The sequence below is a fragment of the Microtus pennsylvanicus genome, chromosome 1, assembly GCF_037038515.1.
Source record: "Microtus pennsylvanicus isolate mMicPen1 chromosome 1, mMicPen1.hap1, whole genome shotgun sequence".
Classification (NCBI taxonomy): domain Eukaryota; kingdom Metazoa; phylum Chordata; class Mammalia; order Rodentia; family Cricetidae; genus Microtus; species Microtus pennsylvanicus.
The window spans coordinates 123,004,810-123,023,468 of record NC_134579.1 but is presented as its reverse complement, the minus strand read 5'-3'; the positions used below and the strand labels follow the sequence as shown (position 1 = coordinate 123,023,468).

At 54.1% G+C, this 18,659-nt stretch overlaps 1 protein-coding gene across 2 annotated transcripts in view; it reads left to right on the top strand.

Moving 5' to 3' along the window:
- Positions 1-18,659, top strand: part of Dtx1 (deltex E3 ubiquitin ligase 1) — a 31,995-nt gene that overhangs the window by 11,744 nt on the left and 1,592 nt on the right. The window contains exons 3-9 of one of the 2 annotated variants that reach the window (XM_075982165.1): positions 4,673-5,372; positions 16,871-16,932; positions 17,186-17,347; positions 17,519-17,580; positions 17,896-18,054; positions 18,171-18,332; positions 18,421-18,510. In XM_075982165.1, the coding sequence (XP_075838280.1) occupies positions 4,673-5,372; positions 16,871-16,932; positions 17,186-17,347; positions 17,519-17,580; positions 17,896-18,054; positions 18,171-18,332; positions 18,421-18,510 (1,397 nt within the window). Of the gene's footprint in view, positions 1-4,672; positions 5,373-16,870; positions 16,933-17,185; positions 17,348-17,518; positions 17,581-17,895; positions 18,067-18,170; positions 18,333-18,420; positions 18,511-18,659 lie in introns of both variants that reach the window. The other variant, XM_075982158.1, reaches the window with a different exon arrangement.

Here is an 18,659-nt window from a genome sequence, read left to right as displayed (position 1 = left end):
CGTGAAAAGGGACAGGTCTGTGTAGCCTAAGAAGAGAGGGAGGAAAAAAAAAGAAGGGAGGGAAGGAGGGAGGGAGGGAAGAGCAATGAGCCTGTAGGGGTCACACAGTAAGTACTCAGCAAAGGGCGTCCAGTAGGGCATACAGTGACACAAACTGATGTTCTGTAGTGGTGGTGTTCCCAGCCCCCGTCTCTACCTCAGCCTTTATCCTCCCCCCATGCTGCTGGGCAGCCCCTAGGCTTCCAGCTTCTGTTTGGCAGGTAGTCAGTACCTGCCCCTCAGGCTCCCACAGAGACCTTGCTGCCTCTAATAGTAAATTCTGTCTCTCTGTGTCTGTCTTGCTCTCTCTGCTCCCTCCTCTGTGTGTGTGTGTCTCCCTGTTTCTCTCTTTGTCTGCCTATCTGTCTGTGTGTCCCTATCTCTGTCTCTGTCCCTCTGCCTGTATGTCTCTCTATATCTATGTCTGTCTGTCTCTGTCTTTGTCTCTTGTATATATCTGTCACTGACTATTGGTCTTTCTGTCCTTCCAACCCCACCCCGTCTTTCTGTCTCTCTCCCTGTCTCTCTCCCTGTCTCTCTCTCTCTCTCTCTCTCTCTCTCTCTTTCTCTCTCTCTCTCTCTCTCTCTCTCTCTCTCTCTCTCTCTCTCTCTCTCTCTGTGTGTGTGTGTCTTCCCTTGTCTGGCTATCACCTCCCTGCAGCCTCCAGCAGACACTGGCCCCCAGCCCCTCACCAGCAATTTTTCAATTGTCCATTCTTGCTGGACAGAGAAGGAAGATGGAGCCATTACAAAAGCTGGCACAACATCAGACCCAGACAGTCCTGCACAGGGGCTGGCTGCCCTGGGATCCCGCTCCGGGTGGCCAGCCCGGGGCTGGAGACGCCCAAGCAGTGGCCCATCTCCCAGGCTCATGCACTGAGCGCCTAGTCTGCAGCGTATTGTTCTGCCCACAAATCTAGGCCAAGGCCACCATGGAGGAGACCAGCACAGCTAGGAAATCTCAGGATCCAAGTCCAAGCAGATACTGAAAGCCAGCTGCCTCCCCTCCCCACGCCCCCCTGGTTCATGGCCACCCTGGGCTGGAGGGGTGGGTGGAGGGGCAGCAGCGGGCACAGCAGTGCAGGGTCTGGTAGGGCGGGCGCAGCCGCCCTAATTACTCCAGCTCTCCAGGCTCCAATACGTTCTCAAAAGGACTCCAGGGACACTGCCTTTAATAACCACCACTAAACAGGCAAGAAAATCCATGCCTGGTAAACAGAGCCCCAGGGAGCAGATGCGGGCTGGCCAGCAGCTCCCAGAATCCTTTGTGGCAGAGTGGTCAAGGCAATCTCTAGAGCCCTTTCCCCACTGCTCCTCTCTGCCAGGCCTGGTCCCTCTTCTCCCCCTCCACTCCACAGGCCTTGGTTTGGGTTGCCTTCTTCCTTCGGGGCAGGTTTTTGGGAAACTGTGACGCTGATCTGGCCTTTGTGACTCCCAGAAGTTATCAGCCAGTTCAGGAGACAAAAGCAGAAATGATTCAATGACAGAGTACAACAGCCACACGTGCGAGTTTCAGCAACAGAACTAAAGCCTCGCTGGAGGGGCATAGGGAGCTCAGCGCAATGGTCAGGAGTTCACTGGTGGGGACTCTGGAAGTGGGTCAAGTGTGCAATAGCAGCCATCACAGCCAACACTCCTCAGTCGCTTCTCTATGCTAAGTCATGTGCTAAGCACCTGCCATGCCTTCTCTTATTTTGTCCCCCAGAAGTTCCTGGAGTAGGTATCGATTACCCACATCTTACACATACGAACCCAGGCTGTGTGAGGAGCCAGGGTTCTCATCAAGCTCTCCAGTCTACTGGCAGCTTCTCTCCCTCACTTCTCTCACACATTCTGTCCCTGAACCCCTTTGACTCAGGACCTGGGCAGCAGACGGGGCTTGGGGGGGGGCAATTCCCATCCAAGGGACATGGCCCCTCGTGTCACCACAAAGTTGACCACAGCACTTAAGGTTCATCTCGCTCACAGCCCCTCATTCTGCAGATGCTGGAACTGAGGTACTGAGAGGGTGGGTCTAGCACGCAGGAGCAAGAGAACAGAGAAAACCACAGAAAATCGATATGCATTCCATTACAATAAATAAACATTGGGCCCTGGGGAGTCTTCCTGTGGCTGCCTGGGCCATTACTGCTGCACAGGGACCTTGTTTCTTGGCACCTTCCGTCCTGTCCCTCTCCCATCAACAAATGCAGCTCTGTGCCTCAACTTCCCCAGTCCTCGGGGCCTGTGCTCTTGTCAGGGACAACCTTCTAAAAGGCAAGGCAGAGGATGAGGTATTTGGAACCTGAGTAGCAACACAGTGAGAAACAGTCAGACAGGGTCAACCTCCCAGCATCTGGCTGTAAAAACATCTCACATTGTGAGGACCCACTGTGTGAGTCACCATGCCCAAAGTGGGGGTGGGAGAACTGGAGGGTTAAGCAGAGAAGCCCCCTGTGGACCTGAGCTGATTGATGGGTGGGGGCAGGAAAGAGCCTGTCATGGCCAGAGTGAGCAGGTACCAGAAATGGGGAACAATGAGGCAGGGGTCCTAACCGGTGATATCCAAACAGACCTGGATTAAAGGAGTCTGAGGGTGGCTAGGTCATAATCCAGGTAGAGGAAAGAGTCAGTGCAAATGCCCTGAGGCCACACAGAGCTTGGGGTGGCCATGGGGGCAGCAGGGAGACCAGGTCAGAGCTGGGTCATCATGAGGACCTCAGTTTTTACAGGTAATTGGAAGCCATAGAGGACTTTGAGCTCTACGGGAATGGGAGTGATCTGGGCTGCTGGCTGCCCCGATGGGGACAAAGGCATGAGTCTACTGCCGTGGGCCAAGGACAGGAGTAACAGTGGCTTAGAGCAGCAGAGAATCAGACAACAGAGCTGTCAAAGAGGCTACACGGGCCTACAGGGGCTCTCAGAAGAGAGGGTGGAGCTAACAGCATCAAAGTGAAGGCAGGATCCGCCCCATAGCCCCAGTAGCTCTGCCCACCTGGCCCATTTCCCTGGTGAGAAACCAAGGCTGACGGAGGAAGTCACCCGAATGTGGTTACAGAGCTGTATAGTCACGACATGGGAATTTGAGGTGAGGGCTGTCTGCTCCAAATCCCCGGTGCCTCACACAGACGCTGCGCTGAGGTTTCCCTCAAATCCTCCCAGCAGGTGAGGGATGCAGTGGACCAGGGAGCACCCCACCACTGTCAAGGCGAGGCCAGCATATTGATTCTTTGTCTCGATGCCATGACACAATGCCTAAGGCTTGTTTTGACTCACAGTTCGCGGGGGGTGGGGGGGGTGGGGGGGTGGGATACAGTCTGTCAGCGGGAAGGCAAGGCAGCAGGAGTCAGAGAGGGTGGTCACATGGCCTTCACAGCCAGGAAGCAGAGAGAGAGACAAACACCATTGCTCAGCTCCCTTCCTCCTTTTTATGCAATGCAGACCCCAGCCCACAGGGATGGTGCCACCCCATCCAAGGTGGGTCTTCCCACCTCAACCAACCCAGTCATTTCTGTGTTGTGATACCTGGGCCAGGCAGCCCAGAGCCAGTTTAGGTCCTGGGACATCTTGCAGCCTGCCAGCCTGCGCTGTCAATCACTGGGTTCCCTCAGCTTCCTCAAGAGTGAAGCTCATGCCTTTAATCCCAGCACTTGGGAAGCAGAAGCAGGTGGATCTCAGTGAGTTCAAGGCCAGCCTGGTCTACAAGAGCAAGTTCCAGGACAGGCTTCAAAAGCGACAGAGAAACACTGTCTCAGAAAACAAAACAAAAAAACGAACAAACAAACAAAAAAAGAGTGTGCTCTCAGGCACAACTTCAGCCAGTGCAGAGCAAAGCAAGGGGGAGCCACAACACTAGTGAACCGTAAGCCAGGATACCACAGAGCTGTGGGGTTGGGACTGTCACTCGAGGGACAGAGGGAGAGAGGGGGGAGAAGAAAGGAAAAGCAGGGGAGGGAAGGAGAAAGGGTACACCAGGCGTGAATGAAGGTGTGGCTGAATGAAGTGAGGGGTGAATATGTGGCCCAATGAATGGACCAGTGGGAGAAGTGTGGGATCCAATGGGTCTTGTGTGAAAGCTGGAACCCAGAAGTGCTCTGGCTGGGGGCACCCTGGGAGTCCGGGAGGGAGCTTACCCAGTAGATGGGCCTCTCTCGCTCTCTGGGTGGCCACTATCCACCTTTGCTGTTCCTCCCCGCCAACCCCCCACCCCCACCCCTTGCCTGTGATAACCAGGACCTCCAGGCCTGCCTTCCCTCTGCAGAGCTTGGGCTGGCTCTCCAGGGCCAACCCCTTGCTCTTTTTCCTCCTTGGCTTTCTATGACCCCTTCATGAACCTGGAACCCCACACCTTGACTGGACCCTGCCTGCTTTTTTCCCAAGCCCCCATGCCTTTTAAATTTCTATTGTTTTTATTTATTAGTTTATTGGAAGACAGATCATAGCCTGAATGGGCCAAGGCTCACCTTCCAACATGTGATTGGATTGGAATCATGAGACTGAAACCATGTTGTCAGGCTCAGTGACAAGCACCTGCTGAGCCGTCTCATTGGCCCAGTCCCTATGTCTTGACCCTCCTGTCTGCACAGATCCACTTCCTGGCCCTGAAGGTCCCCTTAGGGGTCTGTGCTGACACACCTCTCCTTTCTGAGTGCAGGCACCATGCGGCCAGTGCGACGCAACTTCTATGACCCATCGTCAGCTCCGGGCAAGGGCATCGTTTGGGAGTGGGAAAACGACGGCGGCGCGTGGACGGCCTATGACATGGACATCTGCATCACCATCCAGAATGCGTACGAGAAGCAGCACCCGTGGCTTGACCTCTCGTCGCTCGGCTTCTGCTACCTCATCTACTTCAACAGCATGTCCCAGATGAACCGCCAGACGCGCCGCCGCCGCCGCCTGCGCCGCCGCCTGGACCTGGCCTACCCACTCACAGTCGGTTCCATCCCCAAGTCGCAGTCCTGGCCGGTGGGAGCCAACTCGGGTCAGCCCTGCTCCTGTCAGCAGTGCCTGCTGGTCAACAGCACACGCGCCGCCTCCAACGCCATCCTGGCATCGCAGCGCCGCAAAGCGCCCATTGTGCCAGCAGCACCTCCAGCGCCCCCACCGCCCCCTCCACCGCTGCCGCCAGGAGGACCCCCCGGTGCGCTCGCTGTGCGCCCCAGCGCCACCTTTGCAGGGGCCGCGCTCTGGGCCGCACCTGCCACTGTCCCCACGGAGCCCGCGCCTCCTCCAGGAGTTCCCCCGAGGAGTCCCAGCGCCCCCAACGGAGCGCCCACCGGCCAGAATAACCTCAGCCGGCCAGGACCCCAGCGAGCCACCAGCGTCAGCGCACGCGCCTCCATCCCGCCAGGGTAAGAAGTCCCCAGCTCCTCTGGAAGGGCACCCAGGGGCCACTGCCTACCAGGGCCAAGGCTAGGGTGGAAAACGTACTGGTGTGGGCTACCCCTCACGGACTCGCTTTGTGGTGGAGCAGATTAGCAAGCTGGACAGCGGGACCCCATGAGGCAGAGACCACCATTATCCCCTTTACAGCTGACAGGTGTCCCAGCTCACCATCCGATTAAGCTGGTTGGCAAATAAACTCTGGGGACCATGACTGCCATTGTCTGACTGTTACACACACACACACACACACACACACACACACACACCTTCCTGAGCCATGGAACTTAAATCTTCATCATTGTGTGGCAAGCACTTGACCCACTGAGCCATCTTCCTAACCCCAATATATTTTATTATTTGCCAAACTTTCTCAGTGTCAGTTCGTGACACCTTCCCCAAGACAATTCCAGAGGCCATAAAAGAGAGATACCTTCTGTCCATCACCCAGGAGAGCAGGGGTTCAGCCCAGACTAACAGAGCCAGTGATGGGTGTTTTGTTTACTGTGGGCGAGGAATCAAACTCAGGATGTCAGGCTTGATGGCAAGTCCCCTTTACCATCTGAGCCGTCTTGCCTTTCTGAAAGAAATTTTGGGAGCATAGGAGTCTAACCTGCTCCAGGCCACTGTGACCTTGGAGTAGTAGCTAGTTTCTTGAAAGAAACATCGCAGTTACTTTGGGTTCTTAATGTTACTTTCCAAGCTGACCTCCAGGGACTGAAATGACCTGGTACGGAAGCAGGCCAGAGGGAACTAGTCTCTTGCTTCAACGAGAGACTTGCTGTTGTTGTTGTTGTTGTTGTTGTCGTCGTCGTTGTTGTTGTTGTTGTTGTTTTGGGGGATCTTTTCACCACCTGATCTTCACATTAGGACCACACTAAAGACTGAGGACTAGAACCCAGTATGGAAATCACAGGGTTTAGTGCCCCAGGCCACAGGACAGGGACCCGGAGAGCTGCTGTGTCCACTGGACAGAGGAGCAGCCTGGAAGGGGTGACAGGGAGACTCACAGCCAGAACTGAGAGGGCAGAAGAGACCAGGGCTGGAGTTAGTGGGGGTCCCCAAGAGGAAGGAAACACTAAAAGCAACTATGATGTGGCCCAAGAGTTGGAGTCTCCACCGGGATCTTCCTGTAATGGGAAAGAACAGGCTGAGATCCAAAAGGACAGAGGGGGACAGGTGAGGATGTCCTGGGAGGAGGCTCAAAGTGCAGGTTGAGGATATTGGGGTACAAGCACATGGACCTGAGTTTGGCTCCCTAGCACCCACATAAACACCAAGCACAGCTGTGTATCCCTGTAGTCTCAGGGCTGGGGGCAGACAGAATCCCAGAGCTCGCTGGACAACCACTATGGCAGACACATCAACTGCTGAGCTTTGTGTTCTGGAGGGAGAGGGCTGGAGAGCGCTGGTTGCTCTTCCAGAGGACCCAAGTTCAATTCCCAGCAGCCATAAGCCAGCTCACAACCACCTGTAACTCCAGCTCCAGGAGAACCCGTGCTCTCTTCTGGCCTTTGCAGGCACCAGCATACATGTGTGTACACAGAGAGATGATAGACAGACAGACAGACAGACAGACAGACAGACACGTGTTCTCTGCATTGTAAGGTCACTTACATATTGGTGTGTGTGTGTGTGTGTGTGTGTGTGTGTGTGTATGTATGTGCACACGCGCGCATGCGCGTGCGTGCATTCTAAATTGTGTGTCTAGACCAAGAGACCGCTTGCAGGAGTTCCCTCCCCTTCTGTACTGACCCCCGGCATGGCTCTCAGATCATCAGGCTTGGAAGCAGACATCTTTACCCTCTGAGCCGTGTCATGGACCCCATTTCTGCACACACTTCATGGGTCACTGAGGACAGTGCTGGGAGCAACTCCTTGGGGACACACGATATAAATCACTCAGCTTTTCCTGACGCGTGTTCGTTCTCCACAAGTGTGCCCTGGGTGTGAGCTCACAAGGCTGAGCTGGTTGGGGAGGACTGAGTTCCCCCAACCACACAGAAGACAGACACACAGTGATCAAGGGAGTCGGTGGGCACAGTCCTAGGAGGTGTGGGGAGGTCTAGGGAGATGGTGGAACAGGGTAATGTGTGGTCCAGAGGGAGTGGGTGGTTGGGACAGGACACCATGGGGAGGAGCATGTGTTTCTAGGGAATTCAGAGAACACGGTGTGTCCAGGGAGGTGCTGGGGTGTTCTGTCTGTACCTAGGAGAAAGGATGGGCATTTCAGGTGCATAGGAGTGGAGGCTGAACATACCTAGAAGATTCTAGAAACCACACAGAGGTACAGCCTCCTTAGTGAATGGGGAAAACAGTTTTCTGAATGGGAGGGGGTGAGAGCCAAACTAGGGAACCTTGAGAGAGTTTGGGGTTAGTGCCTCTAGCAGCTGGGAGCCATAGAGTTGCTTGAGCTAGAGAGGGCCATGGGAAGGAGAAAACCAGCTCCTGGAGGTATTGGTCATTCGATACACCCCACTCCTGTCCCACTCGGCCATGTGGACCCCCCTCTCAGCCTAACGAGTCTATGTCAAGACTCCCCAATCTTCCTCTCAAAGAAGCACCAAGAAATAAACCCCTGACTCAGCATGAGGTATGCATGGTCCCAGGGGAGAGGGATGGGGAGGGACCCGTTGGCCAACCCCTGGTCCTGTCGTGTGAACTAGACTAGGAAAGAGTTGTGGGTGTCTCCATAAATCAGGCAGCCCCCACTGGCCAGCCCATGGCCCCTCACAGCCCTTACTTCTGAGTCTTTTCCTTCACCCACCAACCCAAGGGCTTGAGCTGCAGAATTTGAATTCTGAGCTCCTGAGTCTAGAAACCCAAGGTTGAGGATGGGGTGGGGCTGGCTCTCCCCTACGTCCTACCCCTCAGATCCAGGGTATCCTGTCCCCTGATGTCCTCATGTTGCCTCCTCTTGGGAGGACATGGCCATGTTGGGTGAGGCCCTCACTGGCTGCTGCATCCATCCTCATCCGCTCTCGGATTCCGGGATCCAGCGTTTAGGTCCTGTGTGTCTCTGTGTCTCCCTCCACAGCTCTCCGTGCCCCGCCCCCACCCATTCCTTTTCCTCCCAGCCCCTCCCTTCTCCTTTTTTTTTTTGCCACCTTCAAGCTGGGGTGACCTCCAGAAGTAGTTTCACCTCTTCAGCCTCAGTTTCCCCACCTCACACACACAGTCCCACCCTACTCCTGTCCAGGGCTGACCAGTGTATGAAATCCTCACACCTACTGGGTGTAATCAGCGTGCAGAGGGGTCAAGGACTCCTTGGTCTGTGATGTGATTCTCACATCATCACTGGAGGGGGACCAGGAGGGAGGCCCAGAGAGGGGGATCAACCTGCCCAGAGTCACACAGCCAGTGGGGACAGGCCACGGTTTTTTCCAGGGGCCAGGAGCCAGCTGGCAGGGTGGGCGTGGGGGACACACAGGGTGGGAAGATCCGCCCTGTCTCACGGGAGGTCAGTGTCCATCGCTGTGGAACACAGCTGCAGGGCAGAGGAACCAAGTCAGACTTTCCGCCCCACATGGGGACAGCTGCAGGCACACCCCGTGTCCCCAATCTCATCTCATGACTCTGCCAGCATTGCCTATCTCCATCATAGAAACCCACGGCAACAGCTCCCATTGCACCCCATGTTTCCCAGGCTGCACCCTGCTCCCCCTTCCCTGTTAGCCTGTGCAACTCTGCCAACTGAACAGGTGTCGGGCACCGGGCAGGCGCTGTTTGAACACCTGGGTCGTATAGGCCTTTTCTTGCTTGCAGGCCCTCAGGGATTCCCTGTGGTCCATGACTGCCTTATTTCCCTCACTCCTCCTGCCTCTCTGTTCATGTTAGCCCTGCCCATGCCATGACCGTGTTAACCGGACATCTTCCCCAGCTCCCAGCATGACCTACCTCTGTCAATCAAATTCCCCATTTATTAAAGAACCATTGTATGGCAGGCACCATGGGGGACCCTGGGACACAGCAGGCAGTCCCTGCCATCCAGGAGCTTACAGCCTCATCAAGACAAACAGAACCCAAAAGAAACGCATCCTAGAATAGGCTAGAAGGCAGCTTTAGCGCTGCAACCAAACCACAGAAAGGGAAGGATGGCAGTGGTGGCTTTTTATTTTATTGCATTATTTTTAAGACGGGTATAATTTTTCTTTAAAAAGTAGCATTTGTGCAAGGAGAAAGTGAGATTAAAGAAGCCAGCCAGAGCCAGGCATGGTGATGCATACCTTTAATCTGAGCACTCCAGAAACCGAGGCAGGAGGATTGCTGGGAGTTTGAGGCCACCTTGGTTACATAGGGAACCCCTATCTCAAAAAAGGGGGTCTGTTCCAGGCTTTTTCTTTTGGGCCACCAACCAGCTCCCAAATCACGACAGAGAAACTTACTATTGGTTTTGAATGCTCAGCCTAGCTTAGGCTCCTTTCTAGCTAGTTTTTGTTGCTGTTGTTTGTTTGTTTGTTTGTTTGTTTTTTGAGACAGGGCTTCTCTGTAGCTTTTGGACCTGTCCTGGAACTAGCTCTATAGACCAGGCTGGCCTCGAACTCACAGAAATCCACCTGCCTCTGCCTCCCGAGTGCTGGGATTGAAGGCATGCACCACCACAGCCCAGCTTAGCTAGCTCTTTTAACTTAAATTAACCAGCTTCATTTTTTTCTACATTTTTCCTCGGGGCTCTTTACCTTTCTTTCTTCCTTCCTTTCTCTTTCTTTCTTTCATTCATTCTTTCTGTATACCTTGCTTGTCTGTCTGGTGGCTGCCTAGCTTCTTGCCCTGGGCATGTCCCATTTTTTCTCCCTCATTCTCTTCTCTCCTCTTCCCTCCTCTTTCTCTCTCTAGATTTCCCCTCTATTTATCCTCTTTGCCCATCAGCCCCACCTATCCCTTTTCTGCCTAGCTATTGGCCACTCAGCTTTTTATTAGACCAATCGGGTGCCTTAGGCAGGCAAGATGAAACAGATGTAACACATCTTTACACAATTAAACAAATGTAACACATCTTTGCCAAGTCAAAATAATATTCCACATCAGGGGACCAGCAAGACGGCTCAGCAGGTAAAGGTGCTTACTGCAAAGCCTGACAAATTGAGCTCAATCCTTGGGAACCATGTGGTAGAAAGAGAGGACTCCCGGAAGTTGTTCTCTGACATCCATATGCACACCACGGTACATGCACACGCGTACACATACACAAAATAAATAAACAGAGTGGTGAAGAAAGAAGCAAGAGGAATGGAGACACATACTTATAATCCCAGCAATTAGAGGGCTGAGGTGTGCGGATTGTGATAGGCCAGCCTGGCCTGATACTGAGACTCGGGGTGGGGAGGCAGCATGCCTGGAAGGGAACAGACTGTAAGAAGGCCCCGAGGCAGGAACTGGACTGCTGTGGTGAGACCCGAGTGTGTACAGGCTGTGGGACCTGGTTTGCTTTAACTGAATTAATCTGGTGCTAAGAGTCTTCAGCTAAGGAGAGATGTGCCTGGTTGTATATGGGGGAGAGGTGAGTTGCACTAAGACAGGGTCTCATGTAGCCCAGGCTGGCATTAAACTCACTACATAGCTGAGGATAACCTTGAACTGCTGATCCCCCTGCCTCCCGCCCTGTTTGTGCTGGATTTACAGGTGTGTGCCACCGTGCCAGGTTTGTGTGGTGCTGGGGGGTCAAATCCAGGACATATAAATGCTAGGCTCTACCATAAATGCTCTATCATAAATGCTCTACCCACTGAGCAACACCCCCAACCCTTGCTTATTCTTATTTCTTGTGATTTTGTGTCTGCTGAATGGCATCACGCTTTCTCTCTCCAGTTCTTTTTGTTTCAATGGCTCTAAAATGTTCACATACCGAAGTCGTGTAGGAGACTGAACCTGGGAAGGGAGGGGCCTTGGTTTCCCACCCATCCCCCTTTCCTGGCCAGGGTAGCTGTGATGAGGCAGGGTCACCACCTCACCACAAGGTCAAACCCAAAGCCTCCCCAGCTAGCCCCCACCTGAAGCACTTCCTGCCCTCTCCCTGGGAAGCCAAGCCACAGACTCCGGTCTGCACCATGTGCTCCCCAGGGCGTGGGAACAGCAACCAGCTGGCCCTCCCCTACCTGGGCTCCACCCGTTGCTCTGGGGAGGGAGGCAGACCTTGAAAGAGAACATATATACACACACAAAGTAAATCTATCTTTGAAAGCAAGACTGAGCCCCAGGATCAGAGAAATCTGAATCCCCAATGTCAGCCAGGGCTCAAAGTTGTGGGGTGCACCCTGGGAGGTAGATAGGGAGAGGAGTCATTTGACAGAGGGAAAACTGAGGCCTGCAGGTGGTCAGAGCTGGTTGTGGTGGAAGACAACGTGAACATAGGGCCCCAGATCACTGATGGTGAACTCCTGAGCTCAGGCTCCATCTCCCAGGCCTGGCCTTATCTCCACAGATGGGTGTGCAGGCGGTGGCCCCAGGTGACCCTAGGGGCAGGGACTTGGCTCCCAGGTGGAGTGGAACTGAAAGGCTGCAGGTAATGAGAGAGCATCCCCGAGTTCCCGTGGGACCTTCTAGAGAGGGGAAAGAGTGGGCAGGGGACTTTCTTCTCCCCAGATGGCATGGTTTCACTTCTGCCCTCTCCTCTCCACCTGCACTGAGGCCAGGGCCTTTGAGGGCTCCCTGGGGGCTGCTGAGTACATATGTTAGGCATCCCCTAGAAGGTCTGAGGCTCATGGGAGACAAGAAAATCACTGTCGGAGAGCTTGGCATTCCTGAGCAAGACAAACATGGAGAGATGGAGACTCAGAAGACCTACAGGAGCACTGGTGGGGCTCTTGCTCTCGGAAGAGGTGACTCACTCTGATGGACAACCAATGGCCTACCGTGAGGTCACTTGTACAGCCCCTGAGCTAGCTCTGTGGTCCAGCTCTGAGACTTTACCCAACCCCGTAGGTCTCAGACCCACAACACCCCCAACCTTGGCCAAACCAGTTGGGTCAGCCCAGAGTTGGACCCAGAAATTCCAGGTCCTGCTGCCAAGAGCATCACAAGCCAGCTAGGGGGGAGGGGGTCCAAGTGATGTCACTTTCGCTCTTTGAACATCATCGTGTTTTCAGGCCATGACCGACTGTCCCATGTGTGTCTTTGCCCTGGAAGTACGGAGTCCGTAGAGTATGGTTTTGAGGGTGATTCCCAAGTTCCATCCTAGCTGTGCAGGAAGGAGTGCTGGGTTTGATTGCTGATGGTGCAAATTTGATAATAGTGGTATGCATGTTATTTATTTGATATTTGTTGCGATCTTGTTTGGGAGATTGGAGGGAACATCTGGAATTGGAGCCCTTGTTTCTAATCATAACCAAGAGACCCCAGAGGTAGTGAGCTAGTTTCTTATCTGTTCATTACTGGGAGCTTGTTTTGTTATCCTCTGTCCTGGGGTCACAGGGTTGGGTAGTTCCCAGAGCTAGAAATCTGGCAGATGAGATAAGAGTTGAAACACACAACTAGAAAACAAGATGGAAAATGCCCAGATCCTCAATGAGAGATGAACTCTGTCCCTCCTGGATAAGAAGGAGTACAGCCTGTGTTCAAAGGAGAGACGCAGAGGCTGGTGGGGAAAGGGACCCTTTTTATGAGGCTGGGGAGGGAGATGATTTCCCCCATCCTTCAGCCTCTGAGCCATGGGAAGAGAACCCAGTTCAGTGCAGTCTTTCCAGAAGCCTTGCTGTGGGCCCTGCCCTGTGAGGGATTAGCACCCTTACTGGGGACTCCTTAGAGAAGGCAGGTGTGCGCTGCTGCTGTTCTTCAGGAGGCCCCCTGAGCATGCTCGCCTCAGCATGAACACTGGAAGCTGCAGGAAGTGTTCCCCAAGCACCTGCTCTGTGGCTCCCTTAAGGCATGGTTAGAGAACACCCAGGTACAGTGAGCTCTGAACCTGTGCTTAGAACAACACAGTCCCCACCATTTTTGCCCACTCGTGCTGCCGTGTTAAGCGTCGGCTGCAGGCCAGATGAACTTCCCCTCTGTCCAGGGTCACCCAGAGAGACCTAGTTGGAGATAGAGGTGGGGAACCACAGGCGTGCAAAGGCTAGAAAAGGGGCGTGGCCCACACATTAGAGAAACCACTGGAAATAAAAAAGAAAAAAAGAAACCACTGAATGTGAGGAGGAGGCCAAGGGGCGGGGAGGCCAGAGATAGAGGTGGGCCAAATGGCCCAGGGCCTGGTTGTGTGGGTAGTGCATGGAGACCTCCTTGCATCCATGCTAATGCCAAGGAAACAGTAAGATGAGGAGAAACAGGCTGTCTAGGAAGTCAGCCTTGAACCAGCGACCTCTGTGAGGGAGGGTGCAAGAGAGACTTCTCAGGAAGGGGTTAGTTGGTGCAAAAGCCCTGGGGTGGGAATGAGCCTGGTGTGTGTGAGGAGATTGGCGAGGCTGGTGTAGAGTGTGCAAGAAGGTGCATGCACAAGAAACGAGGTTCAAAGCATAGCAGGGGCCCGATCGGATGGTCAGCCATTTCTCTGTGCAAAGGGCTAGCCTCAGCAGGATGGAGGGCAGAGGACACATGGTAGCCAACGAGGGCTGGGAATGGTAGCAGGCCCTGGGGAAGCTTGTCCTGAGACCCTTTGCCAACCCAAGGCCCCAAGAAGGCAGGGCAGGAGCGAAGACTTAGTGCCCCCTTATTGGAGGCCCTGGGTGGCAGTGCTTGTCCAGGGAGATATTCTCGATGCCTGGGAGGAAGTGGTGTCTCCCACATCAAAAGGGCCACCCCCCCACGGCTCCCACGCTTGGTGGCATGGGAACTGTGCTGCGGAAGGTTCTCTCAGGCAGCTTGCAGACTGCAAGAGGGTGTGTACCACCTTGGGACTGTCCCCTATGACCCAGAAATGCTGCACCATCAGGCTCCATACAGCCCTCTTCCCGGTAGCGCAGGCCCCTAAAAAGAAAGAAAGATAATTGTTTTTTTGTTTTTGCTTTTTTTAAAGATTTATTTATTTATTATGTATACACTATTCTGTCTGCTTGGATGCTTACAGTCAGAAAGAGAGCACCAGATCTCATTACAGATGGTTGTGAGCCACCATGTGGTTGCTGGGAATTGAACTCAGGTCCTCTGGAAGAGCAGCCAGTGCTCTTAACCTCTGAGCCATCTCCCCAGCCCCCAAGATAATTGTTTTTAAAGCTACTCTTGAAATATGAGTGTGGCCAAGATCTCAAGACTCCTTCTCCTGTCTATTTCCCAGGAATAGAAACTCAGCAAAATGGGGAATCATTTGAACCAGACTTTGGGCATCATGTATCTGAGGTAGCAATCTGACTATCCTGATTGATAGAGGCTGACTGGAGAGCTGTGTTGTGGATTCTTTGGGCTTCAGAGAGCTGTGATGGATTAGTCATGCCTGCCACTGGTAGGAGACAAGTATGTCGTGGTGTGGATGCTAAATATTTTCCTCCCTGCCCATATTACCAACTGTACTGAATAAGAAGAGGGGCGTTCTCGTGAGGCAGAAAGGAAAGGGAAGAGGGAAGGCAGAGATGAGGGGAGGACTTCAGCTGGTGTGTCCACATGCAGTGTTCATACACAAAGGGGGAGGCAGGCTGGAAGCCATGGCCACCTCTCTTCTGCCCTGTAAGTATGGAAAGTAACAATTAGGGTGGTGCTGTCCTCCAGAAAGGTCGTGAAGGGTGGGGACAGAGCCTGAGGCCGATCACATGGCTGTTCAGCCCTTCCCATTTGGGGTCCTGCCACATTGTAGAAGGAGAAGCTCTTGAATCCTCATTAAAGGTAGGGAAAGTGAGGCTCAGTGCCTTCATATCACTTCTACTGACCTCAGGGCTCAGGGCACCCAAACCTCTCCCCCTTCCCTCCTCCCATGGAAGCAATGACTTCAGATTGTCCCAGCCACTTCCCCAAGGATGGGCCTAGATGGTAATGGAATTGATGGTGGTGATAGTGGTGATGGTGGTGATAGTTACAGTGTTGATGGTGGTGGTGGTGGTGATGATGATGGTGATGATGGTGGTGATGATGGTGGTGGTGATGATGATGGTGATGATGGTGATGATGATGGTGATGATGGTGATGATGATGATGGTGGTGGTGATGGTGATGATGGTGGTGATGATGGTGATGATGATGGTGATGATGATGGTGGTGGTGGTAATGATGGTGATGATGATGGTGGTGATGATGGTGATGATGATGGTGGTGATGATGATGGTGATGATGATGGTGATGATGGTGGTGATGATGGTGATGATGATGGTGGTGATGATGATGGTGATGATGATGGTGATGATGGTGGTGATGATGGTGATGATGATGGTGGTGGTGGTGATGGTGATGATGGTGGTGATGATGGTGATGATGGTGGTGATGATGGTGGTGATGATGGTGATGATGATGATGATGGTGATGATGATGGTGATGATGGTAATGATGATGGTGGTGGTGGTGATGGTGATGATGGTAGTGATGATGGTGATGATGATGGTGGTGGTGGTGATGATGGTGATGGTGGTGATGGTGGTGATGATGGTGATGATGATGGTGATGGTGGTAATGGTGGTGACAGTTGTGATGATGATGGTGATGGTGGTGATGATAGTCATGACGATGCTTTCAGAATACTCCTTAACTTCTGGGATTTGTGCTCCTCTCAGTAAACGAAAAGCAGGCACCGCACCGTGCCCACTCCACAAATGGAGAAACTGGCACAAAGGCCGACATGATGTGCCGTGTGCCACCAGCTGATCAGGGGCTGAACCAAGAAACAGAAGCAACTGTGGTTATCCCTAAAAGGCAAAGAATAGTTTTCTCCAGGGGCTCTTTATCTGTGTGGGTCCTGCTGTCAGGACTTAACAGAGCCTTTATTGTGCTCAGATAAGTTGGGAATCTTGGAGCAAGAGACAGTGCAGTGTTTCTCAACTTGCATGTGTGCTGGATCCTTTCCAGAGTGTTTGCTCTCTATTGAACAAAACTTAAGAGAAGGTAGCTTCACCAATAGTTGGGTTTCAGACCAGAGGAGAGGGAACTGGGGCCCAAATACTCTCTGGTGGGAAGAGGCCGTCTGTAGTGTGAAGAGGAGCTCGAGTCTGGGATGTGGAAGCTCTGGGTTCAGTCCCCGGCACCAAAGAAAACTGGGTATGATGGAACACACCTGCAACCTCAGCACGTGGGAGGTGAGGCAGGAGGATCAGAAGTTCAAGGGCATCCTTGGCTACAGTTCAAGTTTGAGGCCAGCCTGGGCTACGTGAGAGCATGTGTTAAAAATAAGAGTCAGAACTAAGCCTAAGGATGTTTCTATTAGAGTCCCCTGACTGTACCCCATCGCTGACAGGAGCCCAAGATGGGATGGGGTTTCCTGATGGCTCATAGGGATGACAGAGAGGCAGAGGAGATGAGGTGTGCCCGGAGGAAGCCGGAGATAAAAGCAAACCAGGGTCCTTAGCACGGAGTCTTGGGTCTGGAGTCCAGCTGGGACCTCTACTCATCCCCACAGGGTTCCGGCGCTCCCCGTGAAGAACTTGAATGGCACCGGCCCTGTACATCCAGCACTGGCAGGTAAGACCCAACCCAACGAGGCCCGGCCCACCAGCCTCATGATCCCCGCCCCTTTGGTGAACTGGTGGGTGGGCCCAAGAGCGGCCTTTCCCATTGGGTTAGCTTGGTTGCAACTTTGGGTGGTGCCTTGGGTAGGCGGGGTCAGAGTCTGGGGAGACGCCCTGCCCTCCAACCTCTGTGGCATCCACCAACCATGAAGGGAGGGCGTGGCTTGTCACGATTCTACCCCTCATCACTACACCCCCACTCCCAGGGATGACTGGGATACTGCTGTGTGCTGCCGGGCTGCCCGTGTGCCTCACACGAGCCCCCAAACCCATCCTGCACCCGCCCCCCGTGAGCAAGAGCGACGTGAAGCCTGTGCCCGGAGTGCCCGGCGTGTGCCGCAAGACCAAGAAAAAACACCTCAAAAAAAGTAGGCCCCGTGTGACCCCCAAACACAACCCCAGAGCTCTTAGGACCCAGTAGGCACCGGCCTCTGCTTGCCCTCAGCTTGCCTTTCACCACCTCCTTCCCGCCTCTCCTCCACCTACTCCCCAGCGCTTGACCCCACCCCTCCTGAGACATGTCCCCCCCATCTCTGCAGGTAAGAACCCCGAGGATGTAGTTCGGAGGTACATGCAGAAGGTGAAAAACCCACCTGATGAGGTGAGCCGTCCTGGAGAGGTCTAGGTTTCCAGGACCAGCTCCTCCCAGCCAGCCTCTCCTGCCCATCCAGGCTTCTCTTCCTCCCCAGGCCCTGGGGGAGGGGCTTACGTTTAATAGCGTCACACCTGATAGACGGTTTTAGGCCACATTTTCCATTCAGGGTTTTGCTTTGGGTACTTAAGCATTTAACCCCTGCTCAGGGGCTGTCTAGGGAGGGGGTCAGAGCCAAGGTTTACCCATCTCCCCATCTTCAGTGTCCCCCTCTGTCACCTTCCTCATGACCCCCCTCCTCAGTGTCTCTCCCTGGCCCTCCAGGACTGTACCATCTGCATGGAGCGGCTGGTCACAGCATCTGGCTATGAGGGTGTGCTCCGGAACAAGAGTGTGAGGCCCGAGCTTGTGGGCCGCCTGGGCCGCTGCGGCCACATGTACCACCTGCTCTGCCTGGTGGCCATGTACTCCAATGGCAACAAGGTGGGCCACAAGGTGGGCTGCCCCGCGTGCAGTGGGTGGGTGCCGGGTAGTGAGTTGGGTAGTGGCTGGGGGCCGGGTGGGACCCCAAGAGCCTCAGACCAGCACGCTCTTCCCAGGACGGCAGCCTGCAGTGCCCCACCTGCAAAGCCATCTATGGAGAGAAGACGGGCACGCAGCCGCCAGGGAAGATGGAGTTTCATGTCATCCCACACTCGCTGCCCGGCTTTGCAGACACCCAGACCATCCGCATCGTCTATGACATCCCAACGGGCATCCAGGTCAGCCCCGCAGACCACAGCCCCGCCCCTGTGAGCCCTTCAGAGACAATACCTGTCTGTGATCTGAGCCCTCCTGCTGTTCCCACAGGGCCCTGAACACCCCAACCCAGGCAAGAAATTCACCGCCAGAGGCTTCCCTCGCCACTGCTACCTACCCAACAATGAGAAGGGCCGGAAGGTGGGTGCCCACCGGCTCTCCACAGTGAACGAGGGCGGGGTCCCCAGCCACCATCTTCCTGGCCTGCCTCCTCTTTGTCCACAGCCCCTGCTGTATCATTCCTTCCAGACCAGCATGCTAACAGCAGGTCCCGAGCCTGCTTCATTCCA